Source organism: Cydia fagiglandana, chromosome 17, assembly GCF_963556715.1.
Source record: "Cydia fagiglandana chromosome 17, ilCydFagi1.1, whole genome shotgun sequence".
In the NCBI taxonomy this organism is placed as follows: domain Eukaryota; kingdom Metazoa; phylum Arthropoda; class Insecta; order Lepidoptera; family Tortricidae; genus Cydia; species Cydia fagiglandana.
The window spans coordinates 5,847,238-5,872,656 of record NC_085948.1 but is presented as its reverse complement, the minus strand read 5'-3'; the positions used below and the strand labels follow the sequence as shown (position 1 = coordinate 5,872,656).

Here is a 25,419-nt window from a genome sequence, read left to right as displayed (position 1 = left end):
CGCGCGCTCGCATGCCAAGGGCGTCCGGAGGTCAAACGAAATTTTGTTGGTAACAACTGTCTACACGGTCCGGGACAGACCAAGGCCACGCGGTTTGGGGGCTTGTCGGCGACCGTGTAGCAGGCCTTTAATGACGGCTAGATGGGATGGGAACGGGATGTCGCTCTACAAATGCATAGTGCTGTCTCGTTTGCACAAGGCATGGCACTTTGTTAGTAGAAAAAGGCGCGAAAATATTTTTTTCTAACAATAAGTCAACTCTTCGTGCCAACATTTGTTTTTGCCGCTTTTATCTACTGACAGAAATGGTTTGAGAGACTATAGGATTATAGTTTTTTTAATCATTGTCAGTGTTACCATTAAGAAATTTTAAAACATCTTTTCCATATCTTTTCCCATCCCTCTTGAGCACAAAAGCGGTACTTTTAAAATTGACGTCTCTCTTCTCTAAAGTCTTGAATGTAAAAATTCAAAGTTTTTTTTATGAATTTTCGATTTTTATCTATTCGGTATGCTAGTAAAAGTGGGAATCAACAGCTTCGGCCGAATTGGCAGAGTTATATTTAGAACTTGTACTGAACACTCAGATATAGAAGTAAGTAGATGATATTGTTATATTTCATTCGTATGAATTTTCATTTCCTTATTTTGAGCCTACTAAATCCCTGTGTTGTGTTGCTCTGTGTATATTCTAGAACTAAAGATCGAATGTGGCAAAAAAATACTATTCCAGAATAGAAGTTTTTATTTAGGACGTTTCAAAGTTTTACGGAGTGCCTAAATAGTACCTAGGCACGGCATAGCAACTCAGGAATAAAGCTTTTGTCTCCGTGAACTGGTTGTACGGGGTTGAGCACTATTGATTACTTATGAATATAATTGTACCTACCTATTTATACTTAAAATCGCAATAGGTAGTTGATTTTGATTCAGGCAAGTAAGTAAACACTTTATTGTACGAAAAGAAATAATGGTTAAATACATGACTGTACTGCAATCAGGGGAGTATTTACCCTAGGGCCATCCGGGCCATGGCCCGGGGCGCCAATTAACCCCCATGGCCGGCATATGCTAACCCCTAGCACAGAATAAATAATAGTACTAGGTACAGAAGACTCACTCTCCCGCCGCTATTAGGTGGCGACAGCGCCACGCACGGCTTATGGCAAACCCCAAAATTGGGGTCGGACGGATGTACTTTTAGCTACCTGTAGCAAAGCGAACGAAATCGCGGAGTGAGCCACGGCTGCCCCTAGGGGCATATGCCACCCCTGGCGGATTGCATGTTTTTCTTCCTTGACTTCTGGGAAACGTTTTGGCCCGGGGCGCCAAATTTCAAAATACGCATAATATGGTATCGTCTTGGGTCGTCCCATACGTTTTTCGTCAAGTTCTTAAATTAGTCCTATTCTGCTTTCGTCACTCATTCTACATTGAAAGCCACCGACGATTGTGACGAATGTAGCATGAGTGACGAAAGCAGAATAGGACTAATTTAAGAACTTGACGAAAAACAAATGGGACGAGAGAGACGATACGCATTATATACATGTCTGTGTAGGTTTCAGCAATCAACGATCCAGCCGTCGACCTAGAGTACATGTGCTATTTAATAAAATTTGATTCAACGCACGGGAAATTCTCCGGGACCGTTTCACACGAAGGCCATGAAATAAAAGTCAATGGTTTGTTATTGAATTTTTATTGTTTCACTTATTTACCATAGCTCACCGTCATCGTCATGGGAAAAATCGCAAACGAACGAGAACTTTCTCTATAGAAGTTGTGTTGAATGTTTGCTCTGTGATGAAAAATAAAGTAGGTACCAATACCAACCTATAATGCTTAATTATAATAAGGACAAGGATGTTGTCGCACCGTGGGTTTTCGTTTGCCAGTCAGTCACTATTTCATCAGATCTGTAGGTAATATGTAAGTATGTAAATCCAAGAAAATATAATGCATGTTATGGCTCCTCTACACGATGGGCCAGCGCCGGCCACTCCAAAGGACACAGCCATGCGGTAGAATGAGATAGCAATATCATTTGCTTCCTCTAACGCATACATGCGTCCCTTGGAGTGGCCGGCGTTGGCCCATCGTGTAGAGGAGCCATTAGGCTCCCAATGTAGATGGATATTTTTCCAGACCACGCTGTAAAGGTGTTCCACCACAAGGCGCCGGCAGACATACCGTGGCACGAAGCCGGTGTGCAATATGTTTTGGAGGCGTCTGGTATGTTCACCAGCGTGGAAAAGGCGTCGGTAAGAACTCGTGCCTATTAAAGGCCGAGCCACACCGGCTTGCGTGTGCGTGACGTGCGCTAAAATGTTGGAGCCGCACACGCACACGTCACGCAAGCGGTGTGCCGTCTCTCATAAGGATCTGTATACTACAACGCCGCACGCGCACGTGCACGTCACGCACACGCAGCCGGTGTGCACAGGCCTTATAGCTCCTCTACACGATAGGCCAGCGCCGGCCATTGCAAGTGACGCAGCCATGCGGTAGAATGAGATAGCAATATCGCTTGCGCCCTCTAACGCATATACGCTTGGAGTGCCTGGCGTTGGCCCATCGTGTAGAGGAGCCATTAAAGCTAATACTCGTAGAATTTATACATGTCAAAGCATTAAGAGCCCTTCAACGTGTACACTAGCGCCACTGCTAAATAATCGTGATTATTTAATTTTAACGATAGGTATTTAAAAAAGGGGGCCGCTACGTACTGTATTTTTTGTATTTAAGTACCTTTTGAATACATCAAAGTAGGTTTTTATACTGAACAGAGTGAAACACACTGTTGTTTCTAGGGTCACTTGACCAGCGAAGGCGTCAGGAGGGTGGTAGTGACGGCCCCCAGCGCGGACGCGCCGATGCTCATACTGGGCGTCAACGAGAACAGCATACAACTGGGTACACACATAATTTTTTATTTTAAGGCCCCAGTACACAGTGGTGAAGGATGGGCCATGCCACACCCTGGCCATTGCAATCGGGGAGTTGTCGGTTTTTTGGCACACTTCAAAGGAATCGTGGCGTACCGTGGCCTGTGGTGTTCACACAGTCGCCATTGTTTGTTTAGTTTCTTGAATTTTTGACCGCTTGATTAAATGTTAATAGCCCAAAATGTCATTATTGTGGAGCAATGAAGAGACTTATCAGTGTATTATAGATTTATATCAATCAGAGCCTGCAATTTTGATTTTTATTTTTGTTTTTTTATTGTATGCACCATTGTGTGAACACCTACGTGATATAGGCCTACTGTTGCGCATTGCAAAGCATGGCTTGGCATGGACCATCCTTGACCACAGACCTGGAGCCTTTACAGAAACAGCCGGCCTAGCCAAGGTTACAATCGCTATCGCATCGACAACGAAAAGCATTATGTCTCTCTAACACTCTTCCATATTAGTGTGACAGTGACAGTTGCGTTGCGATCGCTACGAAGCGGAAGCGATTGCCCATATAACCATTCCAGTCGCAGAATCATCAAAGTGGTAACTAAATGTCAGATGTGTCGTAACAGAGTCCACACAATGTGTCTAGAATTGTTTCGAAACAAAGTGTCGTCGCCGTGTGTACACTTTTCCGTAACAAGGTGTCGACACATTTGTGTGCACTTTGCGTGCGGTTTGCGACTAAATCTGACAGCAAATTTGTGACAGCAAATGTCAATATAAAATACCTCTTGAAAACCAAGGTTTGTCAAACTACTATTAGTGTCTCGTGTGCTCGTAAGTAATTCTAGTAAGTCATCATGGGCGATGCAAATGATAATAATCGACCAAAACCATATAAACACCCAACACCCGTCAACCTTTTACAGAAAAGTTTTTAAAGAAATGCAATAAGCTACTTAGGTCAGCCAACGAATGCTCAAAAAAGTTGTAGAGGGAAATGCTCGGAACACAATTTTTGACTCTGTAACTTGGTTTGGACAAGTTAGGAGGTGAACATATCAAAAGTCCCCGGCCGTAGCCCTTGAGCGGGGGGAAGAGAGGGGGCTTTGAATGTCCCATTTTCCGGTTTTTCGATTATATCTCGGAAACTATGCATCTTAGCGACATGGCCACTTATATAAAATGAAAGTTAATTTAATTTGTTACAAGTTTATTCAGTCAATTTTTTCGATATGTTGAATAGTTTTTGAGATATCCGCTCTTGAAAGTTTATTTAGGGCTCTCAATTTTATCTTGATATATCTACATCAGTGAAGGTGCTAGGCCGTGTATGGTATCGTTTTCGTATAAATCTGGGTTGCTGAATCCATTTAAGGTATCACATTGAAACCATTCCACAAAATTAAAAAAATCTTTTTAGGGTTCCGTACCTCAAAAGCAAAAAACGGAATCCTTATAGGATCACTCGTGCGTCTGTATGTCTGTCTGTCTGAATACACAAAATAGTTATTTACCTATAGATGTCAGGAAAACCTATTAGAAATGTGCAGTCAAGCGCGAGTCGGACTTAATGTACGGAACCCTTAATACGCGAGTCCGACTCGCACTTGGTCGGTTTTTTTTTAACTCCTCTTGACGCGTAACCGCTGAACCGATTTCGTTGAAATTTGGTATAGAAATAGTTTGCGTCCCGGAACAGGACATAGGATAGATCTTATAACCAAAATCATCTTTTGAAGGTGTGAAAAGTGGCGTGGAAATTTGTACGGGAAATCAATAACCGCTGAACCGATTTATATTAAATTTGGGATGGTCTACATCTTTGATTTAGTTAAAAATGATAAAAAAAACATGACTTCAAACCTAAACTTAAACAGTATTAACTTCAAGAAGTCAATTCTGAATTCCCCCCTACACCTCATTTCACACCTTTGAAGGATGATTTTTGAGATAACTTATTATGTCCTGTCTCGGGACTCAAAATATATGTGTACTAAATTTAAATTAAAACTGTTCAGCAGTTTAAGCGTGAAGAGGAGTTTAAAAGAAAGTAAGTTTATATGTTTTTACTTTGGAATGGTGTCAATGTGATACCATAACTAAATTTGGTACTGCGAATTTATACGAAAACGATACCAAACATGGCCTCGTAGCTTTACTGTTGTAGAAGTCAAAATAAAATTGAGAGCCCTAAATTCTTATTACTTGACCAAACTTTTGTAGAAGGAAAAGGAAAAATAAAAGTCTTCGGCAGGAATATAAGACACAAATATTTTTTTTTTGCGTTACTATTTCAATCATCAAATATAAACATACCTTGATTATATTATTCTAGTGAGATCCTCACAGATAAACAAAAACATTTACTTAAAAAATTACAAGGTCGAAATGTCACGGAACTTGTGAGAGTAATACGTGAAAAATTAAAACTTTTATGACAAAAAAATCTGGACACAATTTAAGAAGCATCCTATTGCGTCGAGGAATCATCTGTATTTTTGCTTGTTTCATTACCTCCTCGCTTCTTTTTTTGTCCTTTGTATTCTGTAGTAATTTGTTAGATCTGAAAATAAATATAACTTGCGTCGTCACGGATGTCGATTTATAGGTTTTAGGGAGTGCAGAATTCGAAAACGATGACCATTTTATAATCCAAGATGGCCGCTACGTATTTTGTCATAAAAGTCGTCATGAATATCGTTTTATAGGTTTTAGGAAGTGCCGATTTCGAAAATGATGACCGGTTTGGAATCCAAGATGTGTGCCGTGCACTTTGTCATAAAAGTCGTCATGGATATCGTTTTATAGGTTTTAGGGAGTGCAGAATTCGAAAATGATGACCATTTTGGATTCCAAGATGTCTGCCGTGCACTTTGTCATATAAGCCGTCATAGATGTTGATTTATAGGTGTTAGGAAGAGCAGATTTCGAAAATGATGACCATGACCAACAAAACGACATCCATGTCGACTTTAAACAAAGTGCATGGCCGCCATCTTGGATTCCAAAATAGTTATTATTTTCGAAATCTGCGCTCCCTAAAACCTATAAAACGACAGCCATGACGACTTTAATGACATACTGCATGGCCGCCATTTTGGATTCCAAAATGGTCATCATTTTCGAAATCAGGGCCCCCTAAAACCTATAAAACGACACCCATGACAACTTTTATGACATAGTGCGTGGCCGCCATTTTGGATTCCAAAATGGCCATCATTTTCGAAATCTTCGTCCCCTAAAACCTATAAAACGACATCCATGACGACTTTTATGACATAGTGCATGGCCGCCATCTTGGAATCCAAAATGGTCATCGTTTTCGAAATCTGCGCCCCCTAAAACCTATAAAACGACACCCATGACGACTTTTATGACATAGTGCATGGCCGCCATTTTGGATTTCAAAATGGTCATCATTTTCTAAATCGGGGCCCCCTAAAACCTATAAAACGACATCCATGACGACTTTTATGACATAGTGCATGGCCGCCATTTTGGAATCGAAAATGGTTATCGTTTTCGAAATCTGCGCCCCCCAAAACCTATAAAACGACACCCATGACGACTTTCATGACATAGTGCATGGCCGCCATTCTGGATTCCAAAATGGTCATCATTTTCGAAAGCGGGGCCCCCTAAAACCTATAAAACGACATCCATGACGACTTTTATAACATAGTGCATGGCCGCCATTTTGGAACCCAAAATGGTCATCGTTTTCGAAATCTGCGCCCCCTAAAACCTATAAAACGACACCCATGACGACTTTTATGACATAGTGCATGGCCACCATTTTGGAATCCAAAATGGTCATCATTTTCTAAATCTGCGCCCCCCAAAACCTATAAAACGACATCCATGACAACTTTTATGACATAGTGCATGGCCGCCATTTTGGAATCGAAAATGGTTCTTCTTCTTCTTGGTCGCATCCATCATGACTGATGATCGTGGTTGGTGGGTTTTGTTCGGGCACGAACACACTCTCGCCATCGATTCCGGTCCATCGCTTTCCTCACCACGTCATAGAATTTCTGAGATGGTTCCTCGCCTTTGAGTTGGTCAGTCCATCGTGCTGGTGAACGGCCCCGTGACCTTTTGCCATCAGTATTACCAACAATGATTAACCTTTCCAAACTTTCGTCTCCCCTTCTCATTATATGGCCAAAGTAACTTAGGAAGCGTTGTTCACAGATTGTGGACAATCGCACTTTCACGTCGAGTTCCAACAGTATGGAGTGATTCGTGCGCTTAGCTGTCCATGGTATTCTCAACATACGCCTCCAACACCACATCTCAAAGGCATCGATCCGTTGTTTCTCTCTGCTTTTGATTGTCCACGTTTCGGCTCCATACATAAATATTGGAAATACCAGGGCTCGTACAAGTCTTATTTTAGTGTTTCTGGATATTCCCCGATTACGCCATATTTTCTGAAGCCGCGTCATGGCATCTTTAGCCATTCCTATGCGCCTTTTGATCTCCGGAACACAGCTGCCATCATTACATGGTTATCGTATCCAAAATGGTTATCGTTTTCGAAATCTGCGCCCCCCAAAACCTATAAAACGACACCCATGACGACTTTTATGACATAGTGCATGGCCGCCATTTTGGATTTCAAAATGGTCATCATTTTCTAAATCGGGGCCCCCTAAAACCCATAAAACGACATCCATGACGACTTTTATGACACAGTGCATGGCCGCCATTTTGGATTCCAAAATGGTCATCATTTTCGAAATCGGCACTCCCTAAAACCTATAAATCCACACCCATCTCGACTTTTATGACAAAGTGTTTGGCTACCATCTGCATGCAAGACATTTCTATTATTTTTACGTACAAAAACGGCCCCCTGTCAACTTCCAACCGAGATTTAATCGATAATTTATTCGATTAATGTTCAGATTAATTCAATTTCAATATATGTTAGGTCGACTAAACTAATCGTGATTAAAATTTGAGGATTAACTTTTTTTATTCCATTAATTAGTCGAATAAACAGTTAATCTATTAAGTCCCATCTCTGACCACGTCATTTTTACACTTTGAGAATATCTGAAAACAAATGAACACAAGGAGCCATTTTGCAAATCCAGTAACTTTGTTATTACTTTTGACAGCGCGTGTCATGTGTCTACACAGAGTCGACACAAAGTCGAAACATTTGCGACTACTTTGTGACTGCAATATTTCTCAGCCTTAAACCATATTTATACATCATATTTAACAAGTTTCGTAGTATGTAAAGCGTTATTTCTGTTATTTAAGTATAGTATACGCATCGAAGTACTAAAAATGCATCAAATAATATATTTATGAACACAAGCACTCAGAAGTAAATAATTTCATTTCCGGCTAAACTAAAACAATGTGGTGGCGCGTTGATTATATTACACTTAGTTTATCAAATCACTCGAGCAGTTTAATTCCCCATAATAATTTAAGTCCTATTGTAATATAAATGCAAACAATATATAATTACGTCTTGTAATCCGTTTTAGAGATGGCGTATTAATGTCACTTATTTTTATTTAACTATTTTTCCATCTGACAGTTTCCATTTGACAGGAACAAAATGAACGAATGAACGAATGATTTTGGCATAAAGTAGTCGCAAACCCGAAACAATGTGTGCACACGGCGACCACACTTTATGTCACTTTGTGTCATGTGTCGACCCTTCCCCATTTCTGGTAACTGTGTCGACACGGCGACGACTCTGCGACTGGAATTGTGACCGAAACAGACGGTGTCGACACAAGATGTGTCTACACCGCGTCGTAACGGCGACTGGAAATGGTTGTATGGGTGGCATCTTGGCTACGCGGCCAGTCACCTGAGGAGCTACCGCGAAAACCGGAATTCGCAAATTGCGGGGATCTTTCTCTTTTACTCCAATGAAGGCGTAATTAGAGTGACAGAGAAGAATGCCCGCAATTTGTGAACTTCGATTTTCGCGGTTATAGGCCAGATCATCAAAATAAATAACCTATACCTATAACGGCCCGGAAATTAATTAATAATCTTCTACCCACCGACATGGCAGGCTGGCCCAGAAAATGAGCTTATAGGTCTACCAAAAGTTTCGTGGTGTTCGAGATAATCGAACTTTTCTTTCTTTTTTAATAGCTATAGCACGAGAAAGAAAAGTTCGATTTTCTCGAAAATCAAGAAAATTTTGCTAGACCTATTATATTTAAGTCCATTTTCTGTACCAGCCTAAAGGTGGTCGGTGGGAAGGTTATCCATTAATTACCGGACACCCTGTATATTTTAAGTTTAAGGGCTTTTTAGAGGATCTGTTCTGTGTGTAATTTATTATCATAGCCCACTCTGTTAATTGACAATTCTTAATTCTTATTGCAAAAGGGCGTTGTTAGGACCATCGCCCACACTGTTAACTGTCCATCGGTGGACCTTATTACAAAAGGCATAAGGTCCACCGATGGACAGTTACTTAAGAGTGTTGCGGTTTGTAATACTTAGGGCCCTTACAGACGAGCGACAGTACGCCAGCGATCGCTATCGTGTCGCAGCGCGAACTCGTCGATGTGTGTGTGTGTGTGTGTGTGTGTGTGTGTGTGTGTGTGTGTGTGTGTGTGTGTGTGTGTGTGATGTTTGTGTGTGTGTGTGTAGACTACACATCGACGAGTGCGCGCTGCGACATCAGCGATCGCCGCGGCGTATCGGCGACCGTCGCGGGCGGTTGCCCGCCGCAGCTGGCGACGGTCGCCGATTGCTGTCGCGGGCGGTCGCTGGCGTACTGTCGCTCGTCTGTAAGGGCCCTTACCTATTTTGTAGAGATGAAAGTAATATCATGCGCGTCGAGCACCCTATACTGCCTGGCGCCGATTATAAAGGTCCTAGAAGACGCCTATGGTGTCGCCGACGGTTTCGTGACCAGTATACACGCCATGACGCCGTCGCTTAAGCCACTGGACGGCCTGTGTGTCCGAGGCAAGGTAATTTTTTTTTTTTTTTTAAGTAACCAGGTGAATATTAAGTTTATGAAAATGGGTCATTCAAGTTTATAAAGTCGCAGATTGACTGTGAATGTGAGTTGAGTGACCCATTTTAATATATTTAATACTTACGTCAGTATCACACGTAAAAGTTTTATGTTGAAATTTATATACCTACCAAGCTCGGCAGTTGTTTCTAACTTGGAGTGGCAGATGGTGAAATCTGCAGGCCTGGAGTTAGGTAAGACCTAGGATTTACCATATCGGTGTTGGTAAAAGCCCGAAGTAAACTAGTAAGATTTAACATTTCGGGCTTTTACCGATCGGCATCGGTAAAAACTAGGATTTACCGGTAAAACCTAGGTTTTGCCGTACTTCGGGCTTTTACAGTAACATATATAAAACATTCTTCTCTTTCTTTCTTTCACGTTCATGCCAGTAAGATACGAACCTTTCATGTCTAACAATAACATGTGTTAGTTGTGTATTACATGTGTAAGTTGTGTATTACATGTGTAAGTTGTGTATAACATGTGTAAATGTTGTCAGCACTGGCGCGACCACCGCAGCATCCACCAGAACATCATCCCCGCGGCCACCGGCGCGTGCCGCGCGCTCGGCAAGATCCTGCCCGCCTGCCGCGACAAGCTCGCCGGCCTCGCCTTCCGCGTGCCCGTCGTCAACGGCTCCGTGCTCGACATTACTCTCAGGTCTGTCACCTACACTACCTAATGTTGCCAGCACTGGCGCGACCACCGCAGCATCCACCAGAACATCATCCCCGCGGCCACCGGCGCGTGCCGCGCGCTCGGCAAGATCCTGCCCGCCTGCCGCGACAAGCTCGCCGGCCTCGCCTTCCGCGTGCCCGTCGTCAACGGCTCCGTGCTCGACATTACTCTCAGGTCTGTCACCTACACTACCTAATGTTGCCAGCACTGGCGCGACCACCGCAGCATCCACCAGAACATCATCCCCGCGGCCACCGGCGCGTGCCGCGCGCTCGGCAAGATCCTGCCCGCCTGCCGCGACAAGCTCGCCGGCCTCGCCTTCCGCGTGCCCGTCGTCAACGGCTCCGTGCTCGACATTACTCTCAGGTCTGTCACCTACACTACCTAATGTTGCCAGCACTGGCGCGACCACCGCAGCATCCACCAGAACATCATCCCCGCGGCCACCGGCGCGTGCCGCGCGCTCGGCAAGATCCTGCCCGCCTGCCGCGACAAGCTCGCCGGCCTCGCCTTCCGCGTGCCCGTCGTCAACGGCTCCGTGCTCGACATTACTCTCAGGTCTGTCACCTACACTACCTAATGTTGCCAGCACTGGCGCGACCACCGCAGCATCCACCAGAACATCATCCCCGCGGCCACCGGCGCGTGCCGCGCGCTCGGCAAGATCCTGCCCGCCTGCCGCGACAAGCTCGCCGGCCTCGCCTTCCGCGTGCCCGTCGTCAACGGCTCCGTGCTCGACATCTCGCTCAGGTCGGTCACCTACACTACCTAATGTTGCCAGCACTGGCGCGACCACCGCAGCATCCACCAGAACATCATCCCCGCGGCCACCGGCGCGTGCCGCGCGCTCGGCAAGATCCTGCCCGCCTGCCGCGACAAGCTCGCCGGCCTCGCCTTCCGCGTGCCCGTCGTCAACGGCTCCGTGCTCGACATTACTCTCAGGTCTGTCACCTACACTACCTAATGTTGCCAGCACTGGCGCGACCACCGCAGCATCCACCAGAACATCATCCCCGCGGCCACCGGCGCGTGCCGCGCGCTCGGCAAGATCCTGCCCGCCTGCCGCGACAAGCTCGCCGGCCTCGCCTTCCGCGTGCCCGTCGTCAACGGCTCCGTGCTCGACATCTCGCTCAGGTCGGTCACCTACACTACCTAATGTTGCCAGCACTGGCGCGACCACCGCAGCATCCACCAGAACATCATCCCGGTGACCACCGGCGCGTGTCGCGCGCTCGGCAAGACTGCTCGACATTACGCGCAGGTCTGTCACATACACTACCTTGGCTATACACAGGGCGGACACGCCATACATCAAAAATCATTTGCGTTTATATGTGTGCGCGGCACGTCTATACACGCGTTATTGTGTATAGGTAAGTCGCTTTGCTGAGAGGACGCCAGAAGTCCGCCAGATTCATGTCGCGGCCAGTCGAGGGGCGAGGTAATGCGAGTCGGGGCGGGGCGGTGCGTGACCGTGCTGTATGATAATACTACTATATTCTGCGCCGTTGGCTGACTGTTTGACTAACTTCTGACACTCTCAGACTGGTCTCTTTAAAATTGACGAGACAAAAAAGCAAACTATGACAAAGACAGTAAATTAATACACGACTGACTGCCAAGATCCAAAAATACACATAGGTGTACTGATGTCAAAATTACTTATTTGATAAGGAATTTCCTACCTACCTATTAAGATACCTAATACGGCTCTTTATACATAAAAATATAGTTTTTTTTTAAAGAAACCCTTATCTAAGTGAAAAAAGATACCATAAAATATTTATACTTCGAGGATATAACCAAACGGAGTAGCCATTAAAAGGCGTTCCCCTCTGTCAAAAATAGGCGACCAATGGTCATACATCATATTGTACGGACTGACGTTTATCTGACATGGCTATTTTTACGTTACGTATACATTTGATGTACCCCTTCCCCGCAAAAATCGGGAAATTATTTTGTACCAAAAATTATAGACATGACGTCTCCGTTTGGTTATATCCTCGAAGTATAAATATTTTATGGTATCTTTTTTCACTTAGATAAGGGTTTCTGTAAAAAAAAAAAGTATATTTTTATGCATAAAGAGCCGTATTAGGTATCTTAATCGGTAGGTAGGAAGTCCCTTATCAAATAAGTAATTTTGAAATAAGTATTTATACATGTTACGTACGCTTGACAGGTTGAATAAGAACACCACTATAGCAGAAATATCCAAAACCATAGAAGATCTAAATAACTCCTTATTACGAAACAACATACAAGTGTCCAACGAGAAGGCTGTATCGTCCGACTTCATGGGAGACAAACACTCCTGCATTTTAGACATGGATTCGAGCCTGCAAATAAAACCTAACTTTTTCAAACTAATATGTTGGTACGAGAATGAATACTCTTACTCGTGTAGAGTCATTGACACAGTGATATTCCTAGAAAAACAGTTCCAATCACAGGTTCTTATACCCACTAGACTCATGTACGTAAGGCCTACATCGGGTAACCTTCGGAATACGGAAAAAAGCCAAGGAAATGTAGGTAAACCATACGTTTCGTTTTGTGTTCCTGGATTACTAAACAATACAAATATCAAACCTAGCTTACGAAGCCTTGAAATGAAAGTCACAACTGCAGAATATTCTATACCGTCTATTCGGAGAAACAAAGAAAACATTAAATCCTATATCGACAGACTTACGACATGTAAATGTAATGAAAAGCAAAATATAGCTGATACTCAAAGGAAAGAATCAAAAGAAAATAATGAACACAAGGCAAATAAGTGTTTAAAAAAAATCAAGAACGAGGTATCTAAAATGTTAAACATAACTGAAGATATTTTAAATAATACATCTAGTAAAAAATTACAGTCCGCAAAGAAATCCAAAATAGATTCGAGAACCAGAGACATTATGAGAAAAAATATTATAGCAAAACTTTCAGATACCCTTGAAAAAATTAGGGTGGTGAAAATGAATACACTAAGCACTGATATTATCGGCGATCAAAAGAAAGTAGACGTAGACGATTATCATAAAGTTAGCCTACCCACACATGAAGCTCGTTCACACAACAACCCTCCATTTGAATTGCCGAAGTCTAACTCAACTCCTAAAACTGTCAATTCTAATATTTCATTGAATACATTGATGTACAAAAAATACCCACATTCTCGTGGTGTCGAAAAGAAAGCAAATTTTCAATTAATAAACACTAATACATTTTATATTAGTAGCGACCAGAAATCTGAATATCCTATCAGTGTTTACGATGGAGACGATACGAGTACAGTGGCAACAATAGCGAGTGAAAAACTAGAGAACACACAGAAAATGTTCAATATCACACAAGGTAAACCAAAATTAACTGATCATTTTACCGGAAATTGTAATGAGAGAAGTGTTAGCAATACACATAATGGTCGAAATGAAATAAAATGTGACACATCTGAAAATAAAGGCAAAAATGAAACTGCTGTGAGCATTTCTAAATTCAATGTGGACAGGAAAACAGAATCGGACTCTACCGAAGGTGTGAATGAACAATATATTGAACTGAAAGAAACCGTCGCCGTAAATAATATTCATGAGGCTAGAAACAACAATGATGATGTTAAGAAAGTAGATGACTCCGCGGTTGAAAACTTCCAGAACTCTCCAGGATGTTCTAAACGTTCTAGTACAATAGAAAATGTTTCCGCAAAATCTTTGATTAGTGTCATTTCTGATCCTATTATAAGCAAAAATAATAGCCCATGCGTAATCAAAGATATTTATGATAAATTAGACAGTGAAAGCATGTCAGATTCTGGCAGTTCCTATAGAATGCGCGAGAAAACTTCACAAGTTATAAACATTACAGATTTGACTTATTCACTAGAGGATTTGCCACGTTTAGATAAGATTTGCCGAATTATTGAAATATCCGACGAGTTATCAGACAAGTTATTTTTACCCCTTGCCGACGACAACTGCGAAAAGAATGCCAAGAGAGAATGGTCATTTCAAGATTTGTGTGAAAGGATCAAGTATGATGAGTTTTTTAATGGGTTGTTTGAAAAGTCTGCTTCATAGGTCCACTCCACTGAATGTCAAATAGATACGTACGTAATATAGTATTTTATTTCAAAATAAATTTATTACAATATTAAGGCCAGCGTTATTCATAATCTCGATATGTACGATGACAATTGTATTTGAATTAAATGTCTGATTCAGACAATAAAAAATAACCTAAGCATAAATACCTATATATTAATAAACGCATTGTACTTATTTGTTATCGATAATTTACGACCATAGTTCTGCAGAACGTGACAAAAAGATTTGAGGACTTTGAAGTACTGTAGGATCGAGTTGAATATTTTTTCTGAGAGACACTTCATACTGAAAACTGCCAACAGCTTATGTAGAGATATAACTATGATCAATGCAAGAAAATATTTACTTTAATATCAGTAACATTGCTTGTAGGATATAAAACTAAACAAATGTCTAAAGTAGCCCATAGCGTCCGCGCCTCGGTCCTTCCTTCAAACGGCAGTTATTTCTACTAAAGGAATAAGTATATGTACATTCTGATATCATAACAAATCCCTATAGTTAATAATTATGCTTATATATTATTGAGTTGTTTTATGAAATATCACAGAAAACTGTCATATAAAAATATAAAGTAATCCTTAAAACTAAAACCAGGTACATTATTTGTGTCGCTTAACTTCAAACTCGAGTAAATTCATTCGACCATCTCAGCAAATATCTACCCTATCGTCTTTTCATAATATCAAAATCGCATAATCTGACAGATGGATTTACCCGAGTCACGCGTAGCTCACTCCGCGATTTCGTCGCTTCGCGACAGGTAGGTAAAAGTACATCCGGTCCACAACAATAAGCCGCGCGTGGCGCTGTCGCCACCTAGCGGTCATATCTGTCCTGATCGTAACAGACGCGTTTTATTAATTATTAGAGAGTGAGTCTCGTACCTAGTACTATTATTTATTCTGTGCCCGAGTTTGAAGTTAAGCGACTTATTTGAGATCTCACCCATAGCTATGGTAGACTACGTCCCTATTCTGCAAGAGTTTGTTGTTGAGGTTGATGATGGTCCGGGGGAAGACCGCGTCGGCCATGTCCACGAAGTCCGCGATGACCACGTTGAGCGGCGCGCCGCCCGCGCGGCCCGGCGGCCCGGGCGCCAGCTCCGCGAGCACGGGGAGCACTTCCTTCACTACGGGCGCTGCGCATTTCGCACGAAGATTCGATGTCCACCTGAAGTCATTTTATTAAATATTTATCATTCAAATTATACAATTCAAACAATCTTACAATCTACTTACAAAATTACAAATGTCTTAACCTAACAACACAAAAACTATTCACAAAATTCGTTTCGAGCCCCTCCAGATGCAAAGAAAACGTAATATTTATTCCAATTTAAAGTATCACCTATGAATGGAAATATCAAAAGTTGCTCCTTTTTAATATATTTTGGATGTGGAACGCCCTTACACTAGTTCCACTCATTCAAATATACCAGCCAAATAAAGGCTTGGCCACATACAGAGCGCGACGCAGCGCCGCGTCCGCGCCGCGTCCACGCCGCGCGACCGCGGCACATGCTAACAGGTTACCGACGTCAAACAGACTGCGTCCCGCCGGTATCACGCCCCGCTTCTGTCGCGCCCCGCGCCGCGCGGCCCCTTGCGTCCGCGCGGCGCGTGCGCAGCGCTGCGCCGAGCGAACGCGGCGGCCCGCCGCGTCGCGCAAGGTCACATCAGTAGGCACGGACGTTAGGCAGCGAGCGGTGCGCCGCGTTCCCGCGCGGCCGCGCCGCGTTCACGCGCGCCTTGAGGGCGTGTTGAGAGCGTGAGGCCGGCGCGATCGGCGCGCGCCCTGTTTGACCAGGCTTCGCGTCGGCATCACGCGGCGCGGACGCGGCGCTGCGTCGCGCTCTGTGTGTGGCCAAGCCTTAAGAATTAATATCAAATATGCTGGTAAATCAAACAAACCAATTAGGATAACGCGCATCTGATAAAGTCCCTTACCGGACATTAAATACTTTAATAACAATGAGGTAAAGCATTTTTCTAATTATTATTTTTTACTCGTACTCTATGGACGTCCGCAACTTCAGAGAGTTCAGAGTTGTTACATGCACGTTGCCGACCCTTTAAAAACCTGTGCACTCATTTATTGAAGAACCTGACACCTCACACTGTAGGCCCTCGGAAAAATCTATGTAGCGAGCTCACTTTAAGCCTGAGACCTTGTCCTGCTGCCATGGTGACATGATGTACACAGACTCACCGCAGCACGATGAAGCTGGGCGTGGGCGTGAGCACGGCCTGGTGCACGAAGCCGGTGCCGGGGTGCCGCCGGATGTACTCCAGGAACCGCAGCAGGCTTGAGACCTTGTCCTGCGGCCATGGTGACATGATGCACACACAGACTCACCGCAGCACGATGAAGCTGGGCGTGGGCGTGAGCACGGCCTGGTGCACGAAGCCGGTGCCGGGGTGGCGCCGGATGTACTCCAGGAACCGCAGCAGGCCTGACACCTTGTCCTGCTGCCATGGTGACATGATGCACACACAGACTCACCGCAGCACGATGAAGCTGGGCGTGGGCGTGAGCACGGCCTGGTGCACGAAGCCGGTGCCGGGGTGGCGCCGGATGTACTCCAGGAACCGCAGCAGGCCTGAGACCTTGTCCTGCGGCCATGGTGACATGATGCACTCACAGACTTACCGCAGCACGATGAAGCTGGCCGTGGGCGTGAGCACGGCCTGGTGCACGAAGCCGGTGCCGGGGTGGCGCCGGATGTACTCCAGGAACCGCAGCAGGCCTGAGACCTTGTCCTGCGGCCATGGTGACATGATGTACACACAGACTCACCGCAGCACGATGAAGCTGGGCGTGGGCGTGAGCACGGCCTGGTGCACGAAGCCGGTGCCGGGGTGGCGCCGGATGTACTCCAGGAACCGCAGCAGGCCTGAGACCTTGTCCTGCGGCCATGGTGACATGATGCACACACAGACTCACCGCAGCACGATGAAGCTGGGCGTGGGCGTGAGCACGGCCTGGTGCACGAAGCCGGTGCCGGGGTGGCGCCGGATGTACTCCAGGAACCGCAGCAGGCCTGAGACCTTGTCCTGCGGCCATGGTGACATGATGTACACACAGACTCACCGCAGCACGATGAAGCTGGGCGTGGGCGTGAGCACGGCCTGGTGCACGAAGCCGGTGCCGGGGTGGCGCCGGATGTACTCCAGGAACCGCAGCAGGCCTGAGACCTTGTCCTGTTGCGGCCACGGTGATGGAAGCATCTGCGGTTGCCAGAATTCGGTCGTTGTGTATACTGATTCGTTGCGGTATACCACTATTACCTGAAATATACAAAAAGGGTAACCGCTTTGAAAACCAAGTTTCTCTTGCATGTAGTAGAAGCAACTAGGACACAATACTATGGAGTTGGCACCGGAAAATTATCAACATTTAATACATGAAAAAATATTAAGCGCTTACCTGCTGGTTCAGTCTGTTGAGCGAGTTAAGAGTGACGCTGCGCAGATCCAGATGCCTCGGAACCAATTTGGAGCCGTACAGGTTGATGAGGAGCCGCATCAGCCGCTGGTGGTCTGTTGGGGTGAAGCCGTAGAAATGCTGAAGATCGAGGATTACTACCTGGAAAAAAATAATTTCGCTATATAAAGGTACGAGTAGATGTCGATAGAAGCACTAAACAAGGCTCAGAACCGGTTCTTTCTTCATACGAAAAATACCGGTATTATTACGTTCATTTTCGTTCTTTGGTTTATTATTTAATTTTTAATGGGACAATCTAATAATACGAAGTTGTTAACTAAATACTTTTTTTATGACATAGGAGGCAAACGAGCAGACGGATCACCTGATGGTAAGCGATTACCGCCGCCCATGGACACCCGCAACACCAGAAGGGTTGCAAGCGCGTTGCCGGCCTTTAAGATGGGAGTACGCTCTTTTCTTGAAGGTTTGAAGGTCGTATCGGACCGGAAATACCGCAGGCGACAGTTCATTCCACAGTTACTTACATGAGTCCTACGTAAAAAGCATAAAATTAATTTAAAATATTGGGCTATTTCGGGTTTTACAAAAAACCGGTTCCGAGTCCTGCTAAACATATTGTTTCTAAATCTATGTATTCTACGATCTACGGGACTAGAACATGAGGGTAACATTCCATTTCCAACGACAGCTGCACTACTGTCAATTTTACTATGGAAATTGACAATGACAGCGACGCGTTCAGTACCGGTAGTGCAGCTACGGTTAGAAATGTAATGTTACCATGACTGGTGCAATGCTGCAACATTATAATACAGACATAATACAGACAAACACATGTTCATCAAAAACCAAACATACCTAATAATATATATAATATAAGAAATAAATGAATCATGCAGGTATACTGACTGTCACAACACAAAACAATAGCTTACCTTTACCTACCGTAATACCGCTGAAAAAAGAAAACTAGGAATGTATAAATCTAAATCGTTACAAATCAGTAAATAAGAAATAAAATTTACTAATATAATTGTCAAGGGGGAGGCCTATGTTCAGCAGTGGACGTCTTATGGCTGAGATGATGATGACGATGAATCTAATTGTAACAAGTAAGACTATTGATAATGTTGTTGTTCATACACTAGTATTGATAATGTTGTTGTTCATACACTAGTATTGATAATGTTGTTGTTCATACACTAGTATTGATAATGTTGTTGTTCATACACTAGTATTGATAATGTTGTTGTTCATACATTAGTATTGATAATGTTGTTGTTCAATCGTATACAACCTCTACCTACCTCCTCAGGGTGTGTGTCAACAAAGTCCTTGACTTGTCTCAAAGCACTGGATATCTCCTCCGCGTAAAGTCCGTGAGTGAAGAAGAACTCTTCAGTGCCAGGCTTGGTCGCTAATCTTAAGTCGAGGTACCTGAAATTTATAAACAAGAATCTTATTATATCGTCAGCAGTTGCGTAGCTGGGAGTAGGGGAATGGGGCCTTCGCGAGTAGGTAGGCGAGTAGGTTTCGCGGGAAGAGTTGGGTTATGAATGGGGAGAGAAGGTTTGAGAGGGGGGTGAGAAGGGATTTTAAGGCTACTGCTACAAAAATAATGTATTCTAATTTAAAATGGGGCTATAGTAATACGCATAAAAAAAATCGATCCAACAATCTTCCAAAATCACCTTTGTATGATATACCCTCTCACCCCAAATACGAGGCACCACGGGGTGAGGTGAGTTTTCCTCTTGATCGTCAAAGTTATGAAATGGAACTACCCAAAATAAAATACAAACTAAAACACAAACGTCCGACCACTTATTATATACACCATTCAGTTTTCACATGTAAAAATAAAATTTTATCGAGATTGAATTCTGGGGTTTGCCATAAGCCGCGCGTGGCGCTGTCGCCACCTAGACAGACGCGTTTTGTTAGAAAGTGAGTCGTCTGTACCTAGTACTATTATTTATTCTGTGCTGTTACATGTAATGTGTACATATACCAGTTGCAGATAACTGGTTTATAATTACTAAATAACGCAAATAAATAAGATAATGTCAGTGCTTGATTTGTATACATGTGTCATATATATGTTATTGATAATAAAATTAACTTACTTATGTATAGTCAACTTTAATATCATACAATAATTGTCACTCTATTGTTACATTTCGGAGAAGAAAATGATAATATTCAAAGTGTCTAAAGGTTGCCTTATTTATACCAATGGTTCAGTTAGCATGAAATAGATAGTGAAATCACTCACATTTCGTAGTAATAAGAGTCTTTATTTGGTATTATCTGCCATTTTATTTAGTTTTTTTTTCCTTTCGGAATTACCTGAATAATAAACTTTATCTAAGGTAGTGGTACTGGTGCTTGAAGCGGTCCCCATATATGTCATCTTGAAACTTAAGTGATTGTCAATAGAGGTGATAGTCATCTATTGGGCATTAGCATGTCGAGCACTAGTACCACCACCTTATTTGATGCTGCTGATTTTAATATGTTTTTTTTTATAGGGTTCCGTACCTCTTGTGCGTCCTACGGTCACTTGTGCGTCTGTCTGTCCGTCCATCCCCCCCCCCCCCTAATTTCCAAAGCTACTTAAAGTGCACTCAAGCGTGAGTCGGACTTAATTACTTAGTGTTTGATCCGACCCCGACATTTCATTCACATAAGAAAATACATTGTTAAAAATTGGGTAATGTACGGAACCCTTGGAACGCGAGTCCGATTCTCACTTGACCGGTTTTTAATTTGTCTTGTGGAGCACTAATTATGTACCTAATGCCAATGAGAAGTTGTTGCCACGTATCTAGGCTCTGCGTAATGGTCCAGCGCATGATCGTACCTCGGAACAGAGGGTACAATCGGTGGAGGATGGGCTCGGCATCAGGGGCTAGCCCACTAGACCGAGTGATGCCGTATGTCATGGAATCATGACTCCCTGAAAAAAAATTAATTAAAATAGATATGAATTTTAATATCACAGATCAGTGTTTTGGATGGGATTTGGGTGAATGACCTCAACTACTTATTTATTTTATGTTGTACCTATACTTCATAAATATAACACCAATATTCAAATAAAAATTTTTTGAACAGTATCCAAATTAGATATGAGCGCCGATAGGCATTTAGCCGGCGGCGGCGCGCCGGTCAAAATCGGTCGGCGGCGGCGGCGAATCGGCGGCGTGGCCTTGAAACATCTTTGATTAATGAAAAAATAATTCAAACCGAAATTTTACCGAAAAAACATGTTTTTGCTGCAGGAAAGTTATAAAATAAGTGCATTTTTCAATTTCAAGGATAATTTATTGAATAAACGTACGAAAATAGTTTTATATAGTATAAACACTCGCATAAACGGTATCGCGCTTCATCAGAGCCAGTCTTAATCTTGGTGAGGCCGTGGCCGGAAGATCTTTGCGAGGCCCTTATCTTTTGTGCTAACTAAACAGTAGCGGATTGACTGTATCATCAGGAAAACGTCTTGTCGATATTCTAAAGAGCCGAAGTGAGGAAAATCAAGCTTTTTCGTTAACCAAATCAACCCAACAAAACCGATTTATGTCTAAAGGTGAGGCTCGAGGCCGAGCTCCACTTAACACCGAAGACCTGATTCCGACGCCTTCCCATGCGAGCATGCGAGGCCAGAGGCTGAGCTGCTGGTATTAAGCATACAGCTTAGAATCGAACGCCAATTGTGAGCTTGGCTGACGGCCCAATGCCTGGAGCGCCGATTGCGGTGCGCTTCTGTGCAAGGCCGAAGATCAAGCTGCAAGAGAGCAGAGCTTAGAACTGGTGGTCCAGTGTAAACAAGTCCGAAGGCCGATAAAGACCGAGGCCATAATGTAAAAACTACGAAAGCGCCTGTATCTCCATACAGGCGCTTTCGTGCGAGGCCAAAGCCCGTGCTGCAGTGGAGCTAAGATCGGTCAAAAACCAGTGACCAAACATTTTAAAAGCGAGGCCGAAAGTTGAGCTCCAAACAGAGCCGAAAACTTGGCGATTCAGATAGCGGCATACTTCCATGCGAGCGATGCGAGGCCAAATATTGAGCTTCGAGAGAGGAAAGTTTGAAATTTGAACAATGGCCAAGTTTATATGAGAGCCGTTTCCGACGCCCTTCCTTTGGATGCGAAAACGCTTATTATCTGATATTAACCGCTTTTTATACATTTTAAAAACATTCAGCCATGCTTGCAATGGTTAATTTCGCGGCGAATGACGGATTACCTAACCAGCTGGCAAAATTTGTAATTTCGTTGTCCTAAGACTAGTAGCGCGGTTACCAGACAGAAAAGTTTGAATTTACCTTCGATATTTTTGAATTATATGGACCTCCACCCACAAGATGGACGGACGACCTTGTTAAGGCCGCCGGAAGACGCTGGATGCGGGTCGCTTCCAACCAGTACGAATGGAGATCCAAGGGGGAGGCCTTTGTTCAGCAGTGGACGTCTTATGGCTGAGATGATGATGCTATGGACCTAAACTACCTTTTAAATGTCTATAAGCTATTCAGAGTGGCGCCGTTAAAGATCTAAACTAGATAAAATCTGATTCTGAAAGTAGTTAGTATCTACCAAGGTCACGCCGATGCCACGCCGATAGCGCAGCGTCGGCGGCGGCGGCGCGAAAATTTCGTCGGCGGCGGCGGCGCGCCGGCGCGGTGCTCATATCTATTATAGCGGCAACAGAAATACATCATCTGTGAAAATTTCAACTGTCTAGCTATCACGGTTCGTGAGATACAGCCTGGTGACAGACGGACGGACGGACGGACGGACGGACGGACGGACGGACGGACGGACGGACGGACGGACAGCGAAGTCTTAGTAATAGGGTCCCGTTTTACCCTTTGGGTACGGAACCCTAAAAAATGCATACCTGGTATAGCAAGGTATATAAATGGCACATCCTTTAGCTGTTCTGGCAAATCTCTCATCCATGTTTCTAATTTAAGGTCCTTTGTTTCGCCCATTACGATTGCTGAAAATCACAACAAGTGAATGAAAACTTTGAAAATGTGACTAAAGATTGGCTTAAAAATACGTTATGTTCAAGTAAATAAGCTCAGTTAGGTGGATGACGGTGAGTTCACCTTAAACCGAGATAAAATCTTAACTGAGGTTAAAATGGTACCTTCGTGCCACAATCACGTCATCCTAATTATGGAATCGAGGAGGCCCTTCGGTTGGTCACTTTCAAATGCCTCTAGTCCGGCGACATTTTAGTAAACTACATCATTATCAAAAAATATTTTTAGTGATAAAGGGAGAATTTTGCAAAGTATTTACTGGTAACGTTTTCGCAAATCAAAATGAGTATTCGGTAAGATTGAAGTGTTAAATATTGACCAATAGTTTGGAGCAAGATTACGACTTCCTAAACTGGCAAGATAATACCTGTCACCCTGTCACATGCCATGCACTAATGTCAACATGACAAATCAAAATGGCGTTTTGTTTTTGCATAAGAAAATTCAAGTTTTGTTATACCAATCATTTCAATTTTTTTTGTTTATTTTCAAATTGAACTATAAGAAGGTACCTAAACAATTTGATTCAAATTATTTACTTCGGACTTTGATTTGTCTAAATAATACCATTATCTCTTTCGTTTCGGAAATATCTTCAGTACGTTTGTTTGCCACCGACGTGATATAAAAAAATGTGGACGATTATACCTTCGTAGTTTATAGGTAATAGACGTAATAGCTATTTCATATTTGTTTTTCAAATTGATACCCGAGCAAGCGAAAGAGTCCAAAATTGAACCACGAGCGTAGTTAGTGGTTCCAAATGTGGAATCTTGAGCGTTGCGAGGGTTTAGATACTAACTGTAAAACAGCCAATTATACTTATACTTACTATATTATGTCAAGATACACCTACAGGCAGCAGAATAAATTACTAAGCGCTCCATTTAAAATAAGGATCTGCACAGTCTTTATTTAAAACAACAATAAAGCTAAGTTGTGTTATGTTATAATACCACGCTGTCGCTTTAGGTACCTCGCCCGGTTTAATCCCTATGCGGTGAAATGTGCCGTTGCGTTGTGGTTAATTATTCATAATTAGTTCACCTTTGTTTAATATTTTAGAGGGTAAATGCACTGTTTTTTAACACTTAACTGAAAGTACCTAATTTATAATTAAAGTGCGTCCTATCGTCCTGTCTATATGCGTGCATAGAACTCCGTCCCCGTCGTCTATTTTCTGTCCCCGGCGGCACGAACTCATGCCCTATCTCATTTCTCCATTGCAACATGCCTTAACTCTTCTCAGTTATATACAGACAGCGACAGCAAACTGGACATCCATCACGACTACGACTGTCACGACTTCGAGTTCCATTCATTCGCGATACCTATTGGGATTGTGTTAAATTACCACAGCTCTAGATCTATAGTATCTACCTTAATGTTTATACCTTCATGTACAAATAATATGTACCCACCTATAGCCCTCTCTTGGTGTATCTGCATAGCTCAGAGCAACAAGTTCTTGATAATCACTCATGTTTTCCTTGTGCTAATACAAGTAGGTACCTACAACCGGCTAAACGGTAGCGAATGATTGAAGCACGTTGAGAGCTTAGACAACATGCTCATTACAATTGCATTTCAAAATTAAACAAAGCATTCATTTACATTTCTAACAGGATAAAAAGGATATGAACGCAGGTTTAATTTTTAAAATGGGTTTAAACGAAGGTACCAAGTTCACTATTTAAAAAAAAATCAGTTTTCCATACCTGCGACAAGTAAACATGAAGCCAGCCTCATTTTCACTTCTTAAAGAACTTACAAATATCCACTGGTCTTTTATGAACCGTTATTCGGCAGTATATTTAGTATTCCACTTTCGTGCACCGCCGCGACGTACAATACACACAACCCGCACCGAGCCGCGACACAAAATGAACATAACATAACATACGGTAAAATACGAATAAACTGATAATGGTTTTAATAAATGCAAAAAGTCTTCTTGTGTATGTGTAAACGATTGCTTTGTTTCTGATCTCTGAGCAAGTCCGAGCCAGATTAGGAACGCAGGTGTGAGTAGTGCGAAAGGATTTATCTAAAGTTAACGCCTTTTTGCGCGGATTTTTTCTGGCATACTCTAATTATAAGGTGTAGCCTTGACTTTGACTATGAATGGTGTTCTGAAGTTTCTTTCCTTTTCTTTCGGTGTTTTTGTATTTAAGTACTTGATCTAGGTATGCTGCTACGTGGGTA

General features: G+C 43.1%; 3 protein-coding genes across 3 annotated transcripts in view; 1 reads left to right on the top strand and 2 right to left on the bottom strand.

Annotated features, from left to right (window-relative positions):
- The window catches only part of LOC134672966 (mitochondrial carrier protein Rim2), a 317,464-nt gene that overhangs the window by 114,256 nt on the left and 177,789 nt on the right, over positions 1-25,419 (bottom strand). The window lies entirely within an intron of this gene.
- LOC134672997 (uncharacterized) lies at positions 420-14,721 on the top strand. Its single transcript, XM_063530956.1, has 7 exons — positions 420-595; positions 1,562-1,685; positions 2,149-2,264; positions 2,814-2,916; positions 9,717-9,877; positions 10,427-10,587; positions 12,791-14,721. The coding sequence occupies exons 1-7, from the start codon at positions 512-514 to the stop codon at positions 14,676-14,678; spliced, it is 2,637 nt and encodes an 878-aa protein (XP_063387026.1). The 5' UTR covers positions 420-511; the 3' UTR covers positions 14,679-14,721.
- Positions 14,709-25,110, bottom strand: LOC134673001 (PI-PLC X domain-containing protein 3). The gene is made up of 7 exons (XM_063530961.1): positions 24,933-25,110; positions 23,064-23,165; positions 20,955-21,117; positions 19,466-19,595; positions 18,135-18,293; positions 17,799-17,995; positions 14,709-15,878 (listed from the first exon to the last, which is right to left on the bottom strand). Exons 1-7 carry the CDS (start codon positions 24,961-24,963, stop codon positions 15,650-15,652), a joined length of 1,011 nt encoding a protein of 336 aa, XP_063387031.1. The 5' UTR covers positions 24,964-25,110; the 3' UTR covers positions 14,709-15,649.

What these genes read in the sequence shown, in the direction of transcription:
- LOC134672997 (XM_063530956.1), top strand. Translation starts at nt 512, where the DNA reads ATGCTAGTAAAAGTGGGAATCAACAGCTTCGGCCGAATTGGCAGAGTT. An exon ending in CTGAACACTCAGATATAGAA is followed by an intron (nt 596 to 1,561) that starts GTAAGTAGATGA and finishes ATGTCTGTGTAG; the next exon opens with GTTTCAGCAATCAACGATCC. An exon ending in GTGCTCGACATTACTCTCAG is followed by an intron (nt 10,588 to 12,790) that starts GTCTGTCACCTA and finishes TACGCTTGACAG; the next exon opens with GTTGAATAAGAACACCACTA.
- LOC134673001 (XM_063530961.1), bottom strand. Translation starts at nt 24,963, where the DNA reads ATGAGGCTGGCTTCATGTTTACTTGTCGCAG. An exon ending in TATATACCTTGCTATACCAG is followed by an intron (nt 21,118 to 23,063) that starts GTATGCATTTTT and finishes ATTTTTTTTCAG; the next exon opens with GGAGTCATGATTCCATGACA. An exon ending in CCCAGCTTCATCGTGCTGCG is followed by an intron (nt 15,879 to 17,798) that starts GTGAGTCTGTGT and finishes AAATGACTTCAG; the next exon opens with GTGGACATCGAATCTTCGTG.